The sequence below is a fragment of the Ambystoma mexicanum genome, chromosome 4p, assembly GCF_040938575.1.
Source record: "Ambystoma mexicanum isolate Mex_15411 chromosome 4p, UKY_AmexF1_1, whole genome shotgun sequence".
Taxonomy (NCBI): Eukaryota; Metazoa; Chordata; class Amphibia; order Caudata; family Ambystomatidae; genus Ambystoma; species Ambystoma mexicanum.
In genome coordinates this window covers 1,231,939,001-1,231,960,267 of record NC_090927.1, presented here as the reverse complement: position 1 = coordinate 1,231,960,267, position 21,267 = coordinate 1,231,939,001, and the positions used below count along the sequence as shown (strand labels likewise).

At 45.4% G+C, this 21,267-nt stretch overlaps 1 protein-coding gene across 1 annotated transcript in view; it reads left to right on the top strand.

Moving 5' to 3' along the window:
- The window catches only part of ENTPD6 (ectonucleoside triphosphate diphosphohydrolase 6), a 757,555-nt gene that overhangs the window by 238,836 nt on the left and 497,452 nt on the right, over positions 1-21,267 (top strand). Inside the window, exon 4 of the mRNA XM_069606885.1 lies at positions 1,624-1,699. Within this exon, the coding sequence (XP_069462986.1) occupies positions 1,624-1,699 (76 nt within the window). The remainder of the gene's footprint in view (positions 1-1,623; positions 1,700-21,267) is intronic.

Below are 21,267 nucleotides of genomic sequence, written 5' to 3'. Positions count from 1 at the left end.
CCTTCACGAAATTCTACTGCGTCGATCGGGATTCCAGGGAGGAGTCCAGGGTCGGCCAAGCAGTGCTGCGCAACCTGTTCGCCTGAGGTGAGCCTGGTGAGGAGGTAAGATGCTTAATGTTGAGTTTGATGTAATGCTTAATGTTGAGCCTTTGCCACCTCCCGTGGTTGTGCATGTGTGTACTGCTATGTATTCTTTATTCATGAGCATGTGAATCCATGCCAGACCCCATGCTGGAGAAGGAACAAGTTACTTACCTGTAACTGTTGTTCTCCAGCATGGGTCTGGCATGGATTCACATGCGAACCCTCCCGCCTACCCCTCTGCGGCTCTTCACTTGGTCATACTGCCACTTCACGTGCTTCCAAATCTGAAGATGGCTGCCAGAGGCGGTGCTTAGGTAGAGGGCAGTCATTGGCTGTGGTCAGTATGACGCAGAGACCAGTGATTGGTTATTACTACGAAAGACAGATCAGAAACGAAACTGATACTGGTTTTTTCTTTACCGAGGATTCCCAGCCTGACGACGGGGAATATTCATGAGCATGTGAATCCATGCCAGACCCATGCTGGAGAACAACAGTTACAGGTAAGTAACTTGTTCCTTACCTTGGTTTTAATTAAATTAAGTCATTTTCTTGCGTGGATAGGTCAAAACAGTTACTCCTTTACTTATCTCGCCTTATGGCCAGCTTTGGAGAAATAAACCCTAGAATTATTTTTTGTTTTTTCCGTCTAGGAATCCCACACATCAAAATGTACTCCTATTTACTGGAATTTTCAATAAGTTTTAGTTGTTTATAATCCGGAGAAAGTATCCACCAAACAATGAAATGTGTTTCTGTACTGAAACCTCTGTCTTCAATAAAGAAATGTAGAAAAAGCAGCTTTAAAAAATTGTGTTTACTAGAGCTTGAATATCAATGGGTTTGTCCGTTAAAGAGGATATCAGCAGGAATTACTAAAATCGTTTTGCTTTATTATCAACAATTTACAACCATATTACCCCACACTGATACTTGACGACAAAATAAACGCTATTATTTGTTCTAAAGTTCCCAATAATTCACCTGCAATAGCATTACGTTCTCATGACAAAAAGTGACATGTTTGTTGGTATCATTTGGGCTGTTCAATGAGTATATTAGGTACTAGTGCCCAACATGTGTCCACTTTCTTTACAGTGAGAGTATACTTAATAACGTCAGTAGTTTTAATATGGTAAGTTCTGCATGAGCACCTGGAGACTGTGCTTGGGTGGTAGCGGTGCACGGTATAATGCAACATAACATATATCCTTGTTATTTTTTAAATCCAAAAGCTCTAAAAGTGCAGCTTTGTGTGTTTTTTGAAGACTTATTGAAATCATTTGGCTTATTTAAGGTCCAACCAATGCCACGAGACTAAATGGGGGGCGGAGGGGTATGCAATGTGTGTAAAGCAATACGCCCATGCACAAGATCTTTTGTATCGGGTTTGTCGTTTTACTTCTTTCACTTTTAAAAAGCATTGTTCTATACATTTTGTCACAGAAGACAACCATTTTAAGAATTACGTTTGTATCGAACATTATTCAAGACGCTTCCCTTTTCTGACACTGCTAAACCAATTTTGTATTTTTAGGTAAAGGACATCTTTGGGGAATCGCCTTTCTATGTGGGTGAAGACTGTGTCACGATTATGAATGGCACTGATGAAGGTAGGTTTCATTAACCGAAAGAGTAGTAACTCAAAGTACTATTGTTTTAGTTATTGAACGATTTTTACATCTTGTTGCTATTTCTTTTGATTTTATTTTTTTGTTAATGAAAGGTAATTCTTTGATCTATGGTATTTGATACTGTCTCTTACATCCAGCACAACATGAAGACTTCATGTTGACCCTGACATTTTCTTTTGGCGGCATATCGTGGGGACAAGTGAAGACAGAGCTTTAGCTCCGGGAGCAGACTCACTCCTGGAAAATTATGACATCCTGCAAAGTTCTTGGAATCTCTGGAAAACAATGCACCAACTTGTAGGCCAATGGTAAGAAATCCAGAGTTTGACTGCTGCAAAATCTTGTGTCCATGACTTGATGTGGTTCTGGTACCGAAAGCAGCTCCCTTCTACGCTCCAGTTGCAGTGCAGCAGTGGTGAAGTTCTTTGGAAAGAAATGCGGTGACACCCAGATGCTGACTTGCATCCTGGGGTTGTTCAGCCTCCCTGCACGGAAATTGAGGTTTCTCACCTGCTTGCCGAAGTTGTGGTTCTCTCAGATTGCCTCTGCTGCTCTCTCGATGTGGACAGATCTTGGGGCGAAGTACCTCGTCAAATGCAGTAGGTGGTGCCTTAGGGATGTGGATTGGAAAGGAGGGCCTCTGGGTGGGTTCTACTGGTCAAACCAGGTCCTTTTAGTAACTCGCCAGACATTGGGCTATCTCCATGTAGCCCTACAGCAAGCAACAGTGTGTGGAATATAGTCTGAGGGAGATGGTCAGACTCCACCTTCTTCATTCAGAAATGTGGGACTTCCAATTCATGAAGGTATGAAACACTGGTTGTGGGCGGGGGGTTTGGCGGCGCTGTTCTCGCTGTCATGATTATTCTTGTAATTATGGCTAAAGACTGTTCAGAAATGATAGCCATGCATAAACAAAAGGGAGCACATTTCTAACTATAGTCTATTTATATTTAATTTCTATAGCATGTAAAACCACAATGGGCAGCTAAGCCCTGAAGCTCAAAACTGAGGAGGAACACATGGTTCAAAAAAAGTATTTTAAATCTCTCCAGATTTGTTGAAAGATGCTTGAAGTTGGTTGTCGCACGCTGTCTGTATGCCTGAAAAGCTTGAAGCCTAACTGCCAGTCACTCTGTTATGTTTGTTTCTCAACTTCAACTGTATTCGAGACAGCCTTGACCGGCGTCTTTAGGCTAAAGTGAACAATAGTGTTTGTCCTATAACTGGAATGCAAAGATGGCTTTTTTTAGCAGGGGAGAGATACAAGCTCGATTAGGGATTGTAACTTCATTAGAGAGACTGATTAATGATATCCGTTATCAAGGTGGCTAAAGAGATGACTTGCTCCTTGATTACAAAGGAAAGATGAATATCATTAGGGCAAGTGGTAATGTTAAGACTTTTATAATCAGAGGCTAGGTCTTCAAGGGAAGACCAGTCCCTAGTGAGGTCATTTTCAAAGATAATTTTTAAAATGTGTAAGACTACTGGAGGCTTTCCCATTATTAAAAAAGGCCATGGGCCTTTGTCCGTTCTACAACCCTACCCAATTGGTGCAAGGGCTCGATTGAAATCCAGTAAATAGATTATCTCTGTTTTCTCCACAAAGGACATCCATTATATTGCTCCTGGGCTAATTCAGCTTCCTGCAGATTTTTGATGAGAATGTTGGGCTGATGGTATAACATGTTGTAGATGTGTCAAGTAAGATGAGGGTGCTGTGACGAATCCCGAGAGGTCAGGGAGGTGAGGCTGCTACCTGATAGTCCCCCCTGGCGTTGGTACACAGCAGGATGATCTCATGGGGAGAGACGCCCTCGCTCATGACACGGACAAACATCTAGGGAGAATTACCCAATCACCCCTCCTAACCCTACACTTGTATACCCTGATACCCTACCCAGTCATCCCATGTACATGTGTAGAGCCAGTAACTAGTACTGTAGTATCTTGTGTTGGAATGTAGCTGCTCCGCATCAAGTGCACTGATGCAGGCAGTAGAATGGTATGAGGTAGCATGGAACCCTGCTGGGTTCAGGATTCCATGAATAGCAGTTAAGCATTCAGGATGGGAGATTGCATGAAGTAAGATGTATATCTTATAGCTCCTACTCCCTCTTCATAACTGTACCCTGAAACAAATAAAGCCTACTTCTATTTGTACCTGCCTATCTCCTGACTGGTCCCTACATACTTTAAAGAACCCCAAATACTACAAGTACTGAGACGAGGAGGAGGTGCAGCACCATGAAGAATTCAGTAAGAACTAAGGGTGAACATTCTAGTGGTTGCCAAACAACTATTGACATCAAAACCAAAGATGGACTGCAGAAAGTGTCAAACCATTCCCGGGGCAGCAAGGGAAGAAGCTACCAGACACAAGCAGGAAGCTGGAGGTGTTTTCGGGAACTGGCGAAAACAGGCAGACCGTGTTGGCGGAGTGGCAGGACCTCCAAGGGGAGGTGGACTTGTGCAGTCCTTAATCTGTGCCAAGACTGCAGAGCACCAGCATCTGCTGAGCAGCCAAATCGAAGCAGAATAAGGAGGCGGTTGTGATGGATTGGAGGACGCCCCTATTCCCGGGAAGAGCCCTCACCATACATGAAGGTAGGGATAGTGGGACACCACTGAATTCTGCTCCACAGCCCCAAGGCACCGGTTGGGCTAAAGAACGGCTAAAGAACGGCTCCACAGGGTCTGGGACCCGAACTTTAATAAATCAGCATCAGGGGGAATCTCCCTCGAACAGTGGGAGTCAGAAACCCATTGGCCCCCAGAGAGGTGTCTGGGGCCCAAAGTGCAAAGAAGAAAGCATCTGAGGTAAGCTCCGTCAGCATAGTAGTCTGGGGTCTGGGAACCTCGACAAAAGAAGGCAAGAGAGAAAGACCCTCTTCCTCGGGGCAGTGCTTGGCAGGAGAGAAAAACAACTCTGTGTAAGTCGAAAGACTGGGATGCTTGGGTCATGACCCTCTGAGTGAAAGGAAGGCCAGGGGAAGGGAGTAATTCCCCCTTGGTGTTCTGAACTGTGAAACTAAATACAAGAGAAGCCAGGGGAATTTTCCCTTGATGTTGTGAACTGTGATAAAGCAAGTCGAAGAAAGGGCATGGGAAGGGAGGCATTCCTCCGGGTATTTTTAAACCCTGAAACCAATATACCAGGAGAAGGGAATAATTCTCTTGGTAAGAAAAACAGGGGAAAGGAGTAATTCCCCCTGGTTGTGCTGAACTCTTCCATGATACCAGGAGCAGGGAGTCATTCTCCTTGTTACCAAAGTGTAAAGATTTCTGATACAGACTGTTAAAAGACAGGCAGTGTGTCTGCCAAGGGAAGTATTTGAATGTTTCAACTTTTGTGATGAAGGACAATTTTGACACATGGAAGGGAACCAATCCCCTAAGAAGTCAACACCTGAAAACAAACTTCTATCCTCAGTACATAAGAAGGGAGTCATTGTTCTGGACCAAGAAGGCCTGCTTTATCTTTAGTTCAGTGTTGAGTGTAAGGGACAGAAGTAGGGTGCTTTGACACAGGATGGTGGACTATTGATTTACACTGACATTCTGACAAAACCCTTCGTATTTTAGTGAGGCAGAGACACCCCTCTTAGAGATAGGGGAAGTTAGGTTTTCTCTTTATTTTCTGACTAAGTCTATAAAAATCACAATGCCACCTGTGTGTCTGTCTCCTTCTTCTGCACCCTGACAGTGTGTCAATTCTGTGTGAAGGTCAGTCCCAATCCTCTGAGTGGCCTGAACCTGACCAGACCTGTGCTTGGTGCAGAGTGTTGTTTGTTTTCATGTGGTTGAGGAGTTGACAGTAGAAATCTATTCTGGTTGTGGTATGGTAGGTTTCATAGGGGAGTAATTTGCAGAGTGACTAGGCGGATGTGGGTAGTAAAGACTGGATCAAGATGCGTAGCACTGAGCCTTTAGCTATAGGTTTTGATATTTGGATTAGCAGCAAGTTTACAGCAGGGAGAGGTGTTGGCCACACCTCTTGTATTAGCGGGAAAGGATTGGACCCTGTAAAGCTTGCGCTGATATAAAGATGACATTTTTCTAGTTTTTCAATTACAGGATTTAATTAGTGATATAAGTAGGTCAGCCGAGTCGTGTTTCGACCCATCATGGTCTTTCTCAAGCCTAAATTGATTCTTGGCTGCAATGGTTGATGGGTGACTGGCTTGCTGGTTGGACAATCGGTGCCTATCGTCTGCTGTTCTCCTTGGCTGTCTCTCCATAGTGACTGGTGGTGGAGTGCAGTGGTCTAGGTTTGTCACGGTGCTCTTTAAGAGCCGATGTTATGTGCCTAATCTGGGGCGGCAATCCTAGTTCTTTACTTTTAAGACTGCATCTGGTAAAAATGCCCTGTGAAAGCTGGGTTATAGGACAAAGGTCGATATAGCAGAGAAAGGGACAGTGTTTAGGAGTGGGTGACGGGTCTGTGAAACAGAAAAAGGAATCTAGATATTTTTTGATGCATTTCTCCGTTGCACCTGTGATTTCAGATGTAATCAGTGTGCTTATGAGCTGTGCAAGTGGAAGGAGGGGGGGTGCAGGATTTAAGGTGGTGTTGCTTCTCCCATTTGCCAAATTTCAGTTTTGATTGTTGACTTATACCAGTACCATAATGTCTCTTCAACTAATGTTTTTTCATGAATTTCAAGGGTTTTATTATGCACTGGTACTACAGCAGTTTTTACCCTTGTTATCACTGTACTCTGAAGATGCACATCAGGCGGGTAAAGTTACGCATATTTACCTTACACAAAATATCAAATTTGTGTGTTTTCTTATATCCAGATCCACCTTCTATGGAAATAAGTGCAGATAGTTTACCATAAACCAGCCACATCAAGGGGAAAAAGAGGAGCATTTGCCACCACCAATCTTCTGATAGAGGCAGACTGCAAAGACCTAGGCTATTGGCCATCCTTGCCCCTTTGAGTATTAGTAAGAACAATAGCTACAGGTTTAACCTGCAAGAGAAAGAAATGGATTTGTAATGTCCCAGCCACACAGAGTCACAGGTGCAATGCGTAGCTTGTTTAAAAATGAAAGGCTCTGTGGTGTATTTTGGTACAGGCAAACAGCGCATAAACCATGAAAACCTAAGTAATAAAACTGGATTAATAGGGGTACCATGCTGATTCCAGTAAGTTGCGACACAGTGCAATAGCGTAGGGATATTTCTGTAGACAGACTTTCAGGAAAGTTGACCTCTCTAAATGAAAACCCACCTGCTTACAAATTGATCTGGAAGTGTCCAGCGAGATCTACAGCTTTGGTGTACTTCTCACCGTCATCACATGCACAGAAAAAGAAAACGCTCAGTTATTTCGAAGTTGCAGTATTTCTCTCTGTTTTGCGCATATGTATCTCTCCTTAATATAAGTCAGTAGGGCTCTATGCAACAAATACCCACACTGCATTTGCTCAAAGTTTTGTTAGCATGTCACAGCATGTGGTACATAAGGACCTTTGCCCATAACACCAGAAATTACCCTGTAAGGAAATGTGCCTACGATGACTGATCTAATATTCACACCTAAGCACAAACTCGTGGTAGGTTTGCTCATAATGCACTGTACAAAAAACAATCCATGCTGGCTTTGCCAATGTATACTATACCCATGCACAACACTTCTATTTGCTTTCCCACATAGTTCTGTGCCATTGTTTAAAAACCTGTTCATAACTGCTTCTTAAATAAGTACCAGTATCCACATGTAACGACAATGCTCATGGCAGTAACCCCAATGTAACAAGATACCCCTATTTGCATTGCTTGTCTCGCAGCTAATGCCTTAGTCAGAACAGCATTCAATCATGCGTGCTCAGTATATACCTCTACAACAACATAAGATATCGTGCTCGCTTGACCCATAATACGAGTAATTTCATTTTAATAAAACTGTTCCATGTTGGTTGCACAATTTGTCAGTTTCCCCACATAAGAACATTCCATGTCTTTTTTGGCCATATATATAATAATTCCATGGTGTGCATTTTTTCTCCATTGCCCCTGCCCACAGTGTAATTACACCCTGAGGTTGGCTTTCCCCATATAACTTGTTGCGCCAATCTGTTCCTTTGTAACAGCACACTCTTGTGTTTTTTCCATATAGTCAACAATTCATGGTGGCTACACCAATGTTGTGTATGACCGGCACAGAAGGCTCTTGTTTGCAGAAAGTTTGAGACTGGTAACTGCTGGCGAGTTGAGATTCTGCAGAGGCTTCTGAAAAGGAAGCAAACTGCAAATGAAGAAAGCTGGAAAAGGTGGAGTCATTTGGTGCTGTTCTGTATGGACAAGAGTTGAACCTGGAAAGTGAGCAGCTGAAGTACGAGACTGGGCCTGTGCGGGAAAACCAGGGAGGCTAGGTAAAGACAGACACTGAGAATGGGATCAAGAAACCCAGTGGGATGAAGGAGCAGGACTCGGAAGGTTATGAATGAAAAGGTTGAGGGTTGAGAATTACCCAAAGTGCCAGGCGGAGAAGGGCCCATAGGAGTGGAGTAAAAAACTATCCAAAAGGGTGGAGGAGTGACAGATGGATGTGTAATGGAGAGCCAGAGGAGCCTGAATTATTTTGTGACATGCCCAAGTGGCTAAGAGAATGACCAAGAAGGGCAGGGAGGGGCGAAGACAGCTGGTGCAAGAAAATAGTCATGAAGGATGGACAAGGATCCATTTGTATCTTGCTTTGCATTCACTGAAAATCTTTCGTCCATAGGGGGTCGCTGTGCGGCATTGTATGAGATATCCTGTTAAAACAGCCTTGAAAGTACCAAAATTACATAGAGGTTCTGGAGCCAGATTAAATCAAACTCAATATAGACAAAATAGACACATGGCAAGGCAAAGCCCAGCTTTATTAACATCCAAATAAAGTAGGGATAACATACAAAGTAATCGCTCTCTGCGTGCTTATCAAAAACAACCGTTTTTATACTAGGGATGTGTCGTCAATGGTCTCATAACCTATCCGTTTACAAAACCTACAGGTTACAGGGATTGGTTAAGGGAATTGACTATATATACTTTCTATACGGGTTCAACTTCCGATTGGGTAACAATAACCCGAAGGCTCTTCTGAGAGCACCTCTGAATTGATAATAGTAACAAGACATCATTTTTGCAATAGTTGATTGGTTGGCATAATGCTTACTGGATGACCTAACATTGAGTGTTTTGATTGGTTAGCTTTCTACTGACCAACTTTGGGCAACAGACAGGCCGTCAAGAAATGAGCCAGACAGGAGTAGGGGTAGAGAGGTCCATGAACTGCCTTCCCTTCAATTAAAGACAATACCTTTCCTGATTTCTAGGCCATGAGCCAGGGTGATTTCTTTGTTTGTTTATTTATTTATATGGCGCACCATACCCAGGGGCAGCAGGGCGCAGGCAGAAAGAATATGCGAGGCTTGCAATGTTACAGAAATATACAGTTGAGATAACATTTCTGTTCGACCTAGTGTGGCGCCTCCTGTCTGGGAATGTGTTAGGGGTGAGGCAGGTGTTCTACCTGTGTGACTAATGAATAGATTGTGTGTAAAGACTGGAGAGGGGGTATCTGTGCTCCTGCCCTCTATATGGCAGAGTAGAAGCACAGAACATCCCAGCCAAGGTTCTCTATATGGTAGCTATGGACGTGCAACCAAGGCTTAAGCTCTCAGGAGGTGATGCAATCTGGTTCTAAAGTACAGTGTAGTCCCCAACCCCCTCACAAAGGAATGTCTATCTGTTATGTGCTAACACAGTTCTTTATGTATAAGTAAGGTTCAAGCTATATACATCAATCAATAACATACTTTGTACTTTGGCAAATCTTATATTGCAAATATATACAATGTCTGTGGTACCACACTTCGCTATTGACCCCTTTAAAATGCATCAACTGAAGACAAGTTAGGTTAAACAATGGGAGAATACTTTGTCCAACTACCATGACACAGTTCTGTGTGAGGATCCCCCCACCTGGGCAACCTGTAATAGAGTATTAACAAGCCCATTCCATGAATGTTTAAGTAGTCTTGTTTCCTGGTTAAAATGTTCCACTAGCCCAATGTACCTGAGTTTAGCAGAGTTTCTTCAACGGTTCATCCACGGATCCCTCGAGGGTGGACTCCCTTTAAGCGACAGGGCGTTCAGAGTCCTCGACGAAATGTGAACCTCGGCGTTGAGTCCTTGAAGAGTTTGGTGCCGCAAAGAACACTCAAAGGTATGCCCAGCAGCGGGTGTTGCGTGTCGGTGTCAACAATCGGGACTCGACCACGGCTGGATTTTGGATCTTTACTTGTCAGCGTCTTTGTGGACTTCGGGTGGCTGGAAACTCACTGGTAGATTCTCCTCGGTCTTCGACGACCTCAACTTTCTCCGGCGGGACAAAGTGGTCGACACTGATGGCAAGGGGGAGCCCTTAGTTCAAAATTCTTTAGGCAAAAGGTGGAGCGTGGTGGCTCCAGTCGCCGAACAGCACAGCGTCGAGCTGTCCCTGCTTTTGGGGAACATGACTGGACTGGCTTCCAGCGATTATGGCAATCCTCCGAACCCCGGCTGACGGCAATGGACTTAGAAGGCCTCGATGTCTTGGTGCTTTACTTGGAGTTTCCTCGGTGGACCCTGTCTCTGGTCGACAACCTTTCTGGACTAGCTTCCAGGGTGCCTCAGTGAAGATCAGTTTCTGCACAATGTTCCCTTGTAGCTTGGGGAGAGGTCTGCTAGCCAAGTCCTCTCTCGGATCAGTCCCCAACAGACTCAACAGCTTTTTAGATTTTGTCGAAGGAAAGCAGCAGCAATTCTTCTTCTTCCAGCTGGGCTTCAAGGATAAGCAGCTTCAAGTTTCAACTTCAGCTTCTGAACAAATTGGGATGTGAGAGGTCCCCAGATATACACATTGGTCCCTCATTCACACTGCTGCGCTAAGCTCAGTCAACCAGTCAGAAGGGCATTCATGCAGGCAGGCAGCCAATCAGGCTCACAGTGCAATCAGGACGTTCACTTCATCCCAGCCACCAATAACAAGGAATGTGGATTGGGGCAAGCACCCAGCCTTTCAGCACACCACACTGCATTCATGTCAGTTTCAGGCAGGGCTGTCTCATTCTGTGTCACACACACATAAACCTGACACCCATAACATGAAGGTGTACCCACAACATACAGTCACTGGGAAGACTCCAGCCAGTCTGGCCTGGAATTCTCCCCAATACCCCATATGGTTCTTCCACCCAACAGCCAGTCGGGGAAAGGGACAGTGTCAGGGCTTCCCAGGACTCTGGGGAAAACAAGATAATGGATAATAGAAACCAAGAGGACACAGGGACCATCCTGCCTTATATCAGGAATCTACTGATTCTGATGCCATGGCCTGGGTATCCCAAAATGGAGGATACTCGGAGCACATGTCAAATTCTGCATGGAGCTTCCACCAGCCCATACCCTGCTCCACACACAGGTGCCCAAAAACATACTCTAGGCGTACAGGGTTGTACCCCCACCAATGGGTGCTCCCAAGGGTCTCTGTTCACCACAACCAAAAAGAGGAAGAGCTGCACTGCCAGGAGTCCCACATGGACTTGTGTGCAGAAAGCAACACAGAACACACATAAGGGAGTACAGGACAAGGACATGGAGGCCCTGTCCCTCCAATGCATTTCCAGCATCACACTGTGTTCTTCAATTATGGGTCACGTGTAATGAGACCACGTTTGGAATTATTTCACCCTGCATTTATTGGGCTTTTAGCCATTATTAATGTGAATGCTCTGGTTCTTTTTACCACTAGAGACACTCTTGGGTTATTCTTCATGGAGGCTTTTGGCTTGTTGTTGTCCTGCACCTGGCGTACAAAGACTGGTTGTTATTTTAATTAATCAAAGAATATATGGCTTATATCTTAGGAATCGTTCTCTCGTGCTTTCCCAGCAACGTTCTATCCTCCTTTTACATGGTAACCTTGGCTTTGGTAGCTAGCAACTGCCTGGGCTCTGCACAGATCTGTATTTTGTTATTTAAGCATTTTGTGTTCCTGCGAATCCTTGCATCCTTTCATTTACTTAGAAGTGTGGTGCTTGTTTCTATTTTGGAAAAGATGGCTGCCCGTTACTCTCGCATTTCTATGTTAGTGGGCTATATTCCTGTATTGTTCATGTTGCGTTTAGCTTATTCATTGCTTAATTTAGTTTTCTTAATGTTTTACGGATATCATGTTTATATTCGTCATGTATAAATGCATTTCTGATGCTTGTTAATCTGTTTAGAATCACATGCTGGGCATATAGTCCGACATCTAGTGGTAATCGGGGACTACTGCATCTTTCTTTCGAGAATCGGACGGGGACGTCGTCATGGGTGTGCCTGTAACACTATCCCTAATGTGAAGTGTAATGTACCCAAAATTCTTCATGCGTCGAGGTCCCTCAGATTGTTTTTTTCCGCCCAACTAGTTGGTCGCCTTATGCGGAGCTCATAAGAGATTATATTTCAAAATCTTTGTCCCACGACCGATGGTCGTTTAGACTTTGACTTTCACCTTCAACGGCTACTTGTGGACGCCGAAGACATCTACTGCTTTCTGCGACTGGAGCATTGATCGACGCTGTCGACCGTGTGGCCTCGGCCCTCCGGCCAGGCCTATACAGTAGGGAGCGTGGGGTCCCGGGGTTTGATTCTCTGAGAATGCATTTCCATTTCCCCTCTTTCCCTTTCTGGTCTGACTGCCGCCCTCTACCGCTACTATGGCAAGGACTCAATTTAAATTGTGTCCGTCCTGTAATGGAAAATACCCTTGGAAAGACGCACATCGCACGTAAACGAGTGTCTCCCTCCTGACCACGATGAGCGATCCTGCAAGTCTTGCAAACTTTTTCGTCCAAAGATGCTAAAATACAGGCGGACGAAACGGTTGGTGGCCTACGCCATGCAGGCCGAATTTGGTTCCCCCGTCGTTGCCGTCACTTGTAATGACGAGGATTCTAGCGGCTGCCATGGCTCTGATTTGTGGAGGCCATAGACCTTTGTGCGGAACCGTCCGCTTCCCAGTTGCCTGTCCTCGGCATCGACAGGCAGGCTGCCGGTACTGGTATGGGGAGATCACACCCCCGCAAAAGGGGCACACCCGCACCACCTAAGGATAAGTATACAACTCCACAAACTCCCTCCACGGATAAGTCGAGGAAGCCTCAGACTACAACAGGCCCGAAGAAAGTTTAGACATCGCCTACCGATTATCACGATCGGCCGCCCTCCCCGCATTCATCGTCTCAGCATGCGTCCGGGCATTCCACCCATAAGGGCGTCTCTTCTAAAAAAAAAAAAAAAAAACACAAGAGCGCAGACGTGCTGTCTAAGAGCGTGTCAGTCCCAAAAGTTCAGAATGTCAACATTGCAGGAAGAAACCCCACTGTTAACACAGGGGATTACATGGCAACATTCAATACGAAAGATGCATACTTTCATATTTCAATGTTGCCAGCGCACAGAAAGTACCTAATGTTCATGATAGAGGACAAGCACTATCCGTTCAAAGTCCTTCCCTTCAGTATTGCCTCAGCAACAAGGGTGTTTATAAAGGTACTGGTGGTAGTAGCTGCTCACCTATGCAAGCAGTCCATTCCAGTCTATACTTAACCTTGACGACTGGCTAATAACAGGGGATTCGTACGGAACATGCCTATCAAATACCCAGAAGATGATAGATCTCCTCTTCAATCTGGGATTCTCGATCAATGAGAAAATGTCCAGCCTAGACCGCAGCCAAGCTGAGCATTTTCTGGGGGCTCTAATTCAGACCAGAGACGGCTCGTCTCCCCCCGCCCCTCAACGGGAGGGTTCAAAACATGCTCTTCCAATCGCGAGGTGACCGTAGCCAATCGCGAGGTGACCGTACGCATAACCATGCGACTGTTGGGGTTGATGGCCTCCTGCAATTATCTAGTCCCACACGCACGTTTGCACATGCGCCCCATGCAAGAGTGGCTCTCGAGCCAATGGTGTCAGGCCAGCTGGCAATGGGACAATCTAGTGGTTGTCTCGGCAGACCTCGTTCTCTCTCTGCAGTGGTGGTCAAGGGAAACTTCTTGCAGACATTCACACCCCACAGTAGAAGCCACTCTCACCTGAACGCATCTCTGACTGGGTGTGCTGGGCTCACCTCCTTCATCAGACGGCACCCAGCGTTTGGTCCCCAGCGGTAGCATCCAACCACATAAACCTGTTGGAATTGCTAGCAATCTTCGAGGCCATGAAGGCTTTTCAAACACACCTCCAGGGAAAGACGGTCCTGGTCGTCACGGACAGCACAACAGCCATGTATTACCTGAACAAGCAAGGGGGCACGCACTCTCCAGGGCTATCCAAACTGTCACAGAACATATGGAAATGGGCTCCGAAACACAAGATGTTCCTCCTGTCACAACACGTTCCAGGGGAACTCAATCTTCTGGCGGACATGCTCAGCAGAGACTTCCCACTACCCGCAGAGGACAAATGGTGGTTATACAAAGACGTTGTCTTCAACGTCTTCGCAGACTGGGGCTTTCCGGAGATCGACTTGTTCGCAACTCTGGAGAATTCACAATGGCCAGATTACACCTCCAGGTACACGCAGAACCGCCCCAAGGGGAACGGACTCTGGATATCATGGGCAGTGTCTACGCTTTTCTGACTCCTCTACTAAACAAGATGGTGCGCAAGATGCACCAGGAACCAGTGACGATGATTCTGGTGGCCCCGATGTGGGCCCGCCAACCCTGGTTCTCTCATCTGATTGCAATGTCAGTCTCCCCTGCGATGAAGCTGCCATGTCCATACAACATGCTGTCACATGGAAACACTTCATCCATGCCTGCAAACTCTCAATTTAGCAGCCTGGCTCCTGAAGTCATAGTTTGGATGCCTGCAACTTCGTCAAAGATGCATGGACATACTTCGAGAAGTACGAAAACAGAACACCAGACATTGCTACTCTAGCAAATGGAAATGCTTTGTCATCTGGTGCAATGCCAAGAACAGGAATCCTATTGAATGCTCACCAACACATTATACTGTACCTTACTCACCTACAAGATTTAGGCTTGCTTTTCAACTCCTTAAAAATCCACTTAGCTGCACTTTCAGCTTACACCACGTCCCAAAAGGTTTTGTTGTGGAACATTCCAGTAATCAAGCCTTTTATGGAGGGGGTTAACAGACTTCATCCCCCTATCTCCAATCCAGCTCCCAGATGGGACCTGAATGTTGTACTAACTAGACTAATGGGGCCTCCCTTTGAACCTATGCATAAAGCTAGCCTTAAAGCACTCACTTACAAAACCCCCTTCCTAGTGGCAGTCACATCAATAAGGAGAGTTAGCGAACTGCAGGTCCTTTCAGATCAAGACCCATTTGTCACGATTCACAAAGATAAGGTGGTACTGCGCACTCACCCACGATTTGTGCCTACATTTATTTCTACGTTCCATGTGAACCAATCAATAGAACTAACAACCTTTTTCCAGAACCCCACTAACTTGGCAGAATGAAGCCTCCACATACTTGATATGAGGAGAGCAGTAATGTTTCATCTGGAAAAGACAAAACCACTAAGGAGAACGAACAATTTTTTCGTTTCAGTTGCAGCTGGCAGAGAAGGGGACCCTGTCTCTAAATCGGCTATTTCAAAGTGGATTGTAAACTGCATCACACTCTGTTACACTTTTGCCAAGAGAGATCTGTCCATCAAGCCTAGAGCACACTCTACTCTGAGCATGGGGGCTTCCATAGTATTCATTGCAAATGTTCCACTTGTAAAGCAGCAACCTGGAGTCCTGTGCACACCTTTACACAACGCTACTGCCTGGATACTCACTCTAGGTCTGATTCTCAGGTGGGACAAGTGGTGCTAAGACATATCTTTGCTACTGTTCCTTCACACATCCCACCACCATCTCTGGGTACTTCTCCCTAGTCTATGCACAGCATGTGATTCTAAGCAGATTAACAAGCATTAGAAGACATGCATTACTTACCGTTATAGCATTTCTGACGAATGTATCTGCTTAGACTTGCATGCGCTCACCCTTCCTCCCCTCTTGTTGGAGTAGAAGGAACAGTTTCTCTCTTTCTCTCTCTTTCTCTCTCTTTCTCTGTCTTTCTCTCTCTTTCTCTCTCTTTCTCTCTCTTTCTCTCTCTTTCTCTCTCTTTCTCTCTCTTTCTCTCTCTTTCTCTCTCTCTCTCTCTCTCTCTCTCTCTTTCTCTCTCTTTCTCTCTCTCTCGGCAGAAAAAACACAAGCGAAGGGACCTCGACGCATGAGGGATTTTGGGTACACTACACGTCACGTTAGGGATAGTGTTACCGGCACACCCATGTCGATTACCACTAGATGTCGGACTATATGCACAGCATATGAATCTAAGCAGATACAATCATCAGAAATGTAATTACGATAAGTAATGCATGTCATATTATCTAGTGTTTGGTTCTTCATGTTAAGTGCACATTTGCTTCATGTCTAATGCATGCACATGTGTTGATTCATTGTCGGTTTGTTTATTCTTGCCATCTATAGCTTAGATTGTGTCTATCTCCTGTTGTACTCGCCTGGGATATAGGTGGTACAGTTGCCTTAGTAACGCTTCTCACCTATGCAGTATTGAGCTGGTGGAGGGGTGTAGCTGTGGATGACGTAACCATCTGCCTCCCAACATTCCCCCCCTCTGGTCAATCCTCTACCACATCCTCTTCCTTGCCCTCCCTCATATGGGGATTTTTGCATATCCATATCTTCGTCACCCCCCCCCCCCAAGGTGCCTGTATGTCTTAACATATTTGTCCATGCACCTGGTCAAATAGCAGCATTCCCCATTGGAATCCCAATATACCCAGTGCTCGGTGTAATTGTGAGGGCCCTGAGGACACGTGAACATAGATCCTTGATTGGCGATGGGGATTTCCATTGCTTGGGTACGGGGTGTGTCCTCTGAGTATATTTATGCACGTGAGAATCCAAGTTTACTGCCATTTTCATTGCTATTGCCCCTTTGGCAGCTTTTTTCCATCCTTTTATTGCTATTCTTAAAACGCAGGAGGCAAACAGTACTAGAATGACTAGTACAATTTTGAATGCGATAGCCATCCATGCCGGTATCCATGAATACAGTTACGAGATACAGTTCTCATTCTCAATCTCTTACATCGTTTTTGTGTGCAATTCTGTTGTGGAGGTTATGGCCTCTGAGGGTTCCATTTGCCTCATCGTGGGCGGGCATATATGTGCATCAAGAAGGCCCTATTTTTGTGCATACGCTCCGCCTCCCCTCCATGGCCGTTATTGGATTGAGAACATACCTGTTCTGGAGGATCTTATGTCTTACTGTCCTCAACTCCTCTCTTATGGCATTAAAGCCTTTCATGGTTGCATTTATTGTGTGCAACAACTCCCATCTGGTTATTTATAACAATTTTGCATTTGTGGATGCTTGCTAACCGGGAGTATACAAGGACGTAAAGAACATTGCCGTCCTACCGAACAATGGGTATGTCATCATAGGCCTCTATTGATTTAGTCCAAAAGTATTTTTCCCTTTTACTGCATTTAAGGGAACCGTATCTTTTTGTTTATTAAGTGTGCATTCATTCAGTAGAAGTTACCAATCTGTTCTTCACTCTGAAATAGTACTAAAGCTTGCATGTTTATTACCACCAGAGAGCAAAACCCCTCCCCATATTTGAAAGAAGCTGCATATAGGCTTTTGAACCACAGGCTGTGCCAATTTTCATACCTGCTTTATCCATGGTGCATTTGCACCCCTCATTTTTGCCAGCTTTCACTGGGTCATTAGTTCTAAAACATAACTTGACTCTTGCATTTTGGTTATGGCTAGTGGCCCTGCTTCCTCTTCCAAAGTTTGGCAGTTTGTTTCCATTCTTCAGTGCAGATTTTATATGCGTTTATCGCATTTATGCTTGCAGACACCACTGCCTCTGCTCTACATATCATTGCTCTGTCAACCCGTTACTGCAAGGAGAATACTTTTCCAGTTATCTACCATTGCGGCCTGTTAAAACAACCCATCGGGTTTCCCTGGGCATCCCTGCATTTTAACATTTCATGAGGCACTCTCTGGACCTGCCCTGTCTGGATATATTTTAGCACCTTGCTTAAGGGGTCCTTATCAGACGTGCTTAAACATTATCCACCATGTGTTTCTCCTTTATAGAATTATCTATGTCTGCAAAATATGCTGATGTCACATATTTTGTAATTTCTGATTGTCCTTCAAATGATGGTCTTGTCGGGCACAATGCAAGATGTATCCAGCAATATGCTCTTAATTCAGGTACTTCTTGAAGTATGAATACCCTAGGGCAGTTATGGCATATGAAATAAGTGAGCAAACAAAACAGCTTTCATCAGACGTCTCTCTCCCCACTCAGCTCATGTGCTGGTACCACATATTATAATTGACATCGGTAGAACCAGCCATATCATTACCCCGGTGCCCAGCGTCATCTAATACACTTCTTTTCCTCTGGGTGCTTAATTCATTTGTTGCCATTACATTGGCCATTGTGACAGTAGTTCTATTTCTGTTTACTGGTCTGGCTACATTGTAAAGAACCAGTTTTCTTAAAATCATAAGAATAGTTCAAAATAGTCTACAAAATGTAACACATTTTGCTATAAGCATTATTGCTAATATGTCTACCTTTTGCAAATAATTGGAAGTGTTATTTCTTCTAAGTGTATGCTTTTATATTAACCAATACTACATTGAAACACATGTTCCATGCTCCTAAAAAGGGATAAGGGTCCATCAAATAGGATAAAACCAAGAAAATATAATTGTTAAAGGTGTAACATTTGTTATTTTCTTTTTACTGTGGAAGTATTCACACTTTATTTTAAGCAAGTATCTTTGAAAAGATTTTGAACTATCTTGTTTGTATATCTCTGAGGAAACTGTGTGTTTTATTCATCTTGCTGCTGAATGGCTCTCATCATAGATCCTGTTTGGACTCTTCCCCCATCTTCTTCACCTTTGTGCTTGATGTTGGCAGTCGTGGGGGTCTCCCCTTTGTAGAGTTTGACATTGGCGAGGTGCAGCCATGCCCTCCTTACTTGAACTTTGACATCAGGCTGTGTAACTGCCTACACAATAAATGTCACTTCAAAACGGGGCTTGTGCCACCATCTGGTGATATTTTTACACAGAACTTTGTCCCGTGGGAAAAGTATTGGTGGTCTGAATAAGGTCTCAGGATCAACTTGTTCATTTGCTTAATTAATCTTCAACTCCCCCGCCACGCTCGAATCTGTCAAGACATACATTTAAGAGACTCCATCATAGCCATCAAATAATCGTGCATTTTTTGTCATAAAACAGCAGCTACATTCTCTGCATCAGAGTGAGCTAGAGTGGGAGGAGCAAGGGGTGTGTGCATTCAGTGTCCCGCCACCAGCTCATAGTCAGGTGATGGTCAGATTTGGGCTGATTGCGTATCGCAAATAGGTCTAAATGGAGGCAATGGAGACAACTTTTTTTTCCAGTGTTTGTTTTATTTGGCTGTATGCTCCTTTAGGATACCTTTGTGGCGCTCATAGATGCCGTTTGCTTGTGGTTTGTAGGAAGATGTGAATGTATGCTTAATCCCCAACAGGATTGTAATGTGCTTGAATACCTCATTTGCAAAATGCTGTCCATTGTCAGACTGGAGCACTTGGCACACTCCCTATCTTGGAAATACCTCACATACGAGGAACTTCGCAGCATATGTAGCATCCGGATGTGTGTGTGGACCTGCTTCGCTCCATCGGGGGAAAAAAGGGACATACGGCTATTAACATATCTCTGTAGCTGTTACAAATTTGGAACATATCTACTTAGTCGATATCCAAATGCTGAAATGGTCTAGTCAGATGGGGTATTGCTCCGCTCACTGTTCACAAAGCATGGCCAGCGGTAAACTTCTGGCATGTGAAACGATTTACAACAAAATCTGCAACGTGTTCTGCCAAATTTGGGACAAACCATTCCTCTGAAATCAGTACTGCAAGACACACTGTTGGTGTGTGCTGAGTGGTGCAATTGGTCTAATGCTATTTTAAGCAGCCCGAGAGGCATGACTGGTTTCCCGGTGCTGTCCTACCGCCACATTTCATTTGTGGACAACAATGAGCACCCCCTTCATCTCCATAACTCTTGCGCTTCTAGTGGTGCTCTTCCCTGTAATTCAGTTATTTGTGCTATGGTTAGTGTATTAAAACCCTCCTCATTACTATATTGTGTGCACATGTGTTACTGTTATGTCCCGTCCCCTTTCCTCCATACTGCATGAGCGTCCCTCCCAAGGGACGGGAAACGAGACCTTTTTCACCAGAAAAAACCTTCTTCCCCATTAAATTTAGAGGCGTGCGGAGGTGCGGTCCAGGGAGCATGCGTGGCCCTGACTTCACCCTCTGGCGCCACGCCCCAGTCCCCTTTTCTGCGTTTACGGTAACAGGACAAATTCACCAGCGCTCCTGAGTTTGGCTTCGGCTATGTAATTCCATGCTTTGATACTTCTTCTCTTTGTCTTTTTTGTCTTTTTATCATTCAGGTACTAGGCCCTCAGGCGTCGCGCTCCTCCCCGGCGCATGTCGACTTCCACAGGGTTCAGCAGGTATCCATCCTGCAACAGGCTCTTCCCAACATAAGACCCCCACGCCCTCTGTCTACGTTGCCTTGGCCCAGACCACGGTTGGCAAGCTTGTACAGCGTGTGGCTCGCTGTCCTCGAAAGCGGTGATGAACAGACTAGCCAGGTGGAGGGAGCTCTTCCAGAAGTCTCCTCCAGAGGATCTCACGAACTTCGTGAAACATTGAGCCAAGCCCAAGGTAGGGCTGCTGTTCTCCATCGCACCCTGCAAAGGAGACGCCTTCCCAAGGACTCTCCCGCGCGGGAGGGACCGGTCAGGTCCTTATACCAGCATGTGCACCGAGGCTGCTGCCGCTACCGGCCTTCGGGCCGAGGGATCCTTGGATCCTCCCGGTGGTAGTGTTGAGGGACCTGAAGTTTCTTGTACCAGATTGTCATCCGAGGGGCTCTGCCCTTGTACAGGCAATATGGCCAAGGGGCTATGCCCTAGTACCAGCAGTACGTCAGAGGGGGTACCTAAATGCAGCTCTACTGACCCCCGGGTCGAGGGTGTCACACCTACCAGGTCCAGACCTGAGGAGCAGGGTAGGCTTTGTGATCCACATGCAAGAGTCTTGGAGGAGGCTGGGCCCAGCGAGCCGAGCAACACGTCGCAGGCAGCTCGACAAGATGGCCCGCCGCGGCAGACAGAAGCACCCGTCTGACGCCATTCCTGGAATTCAGCAAAGAATGAGTGTCAAGGTGGGACTGGCCTCAACCAGGAAGGTGGCCTACAGCTTATTCCTCTTATGCGCATGGCAGCTTCCCACTGTGTCCATATGGGCAGGTTATGCAGCGGTTCCAGCAGCTCCCGTCTACCCCCGTCAGTAACTCCTGCTACCTTTACGGCCAGTGAAGAGGGGTTCTTCGAGAGGTTCCTCGG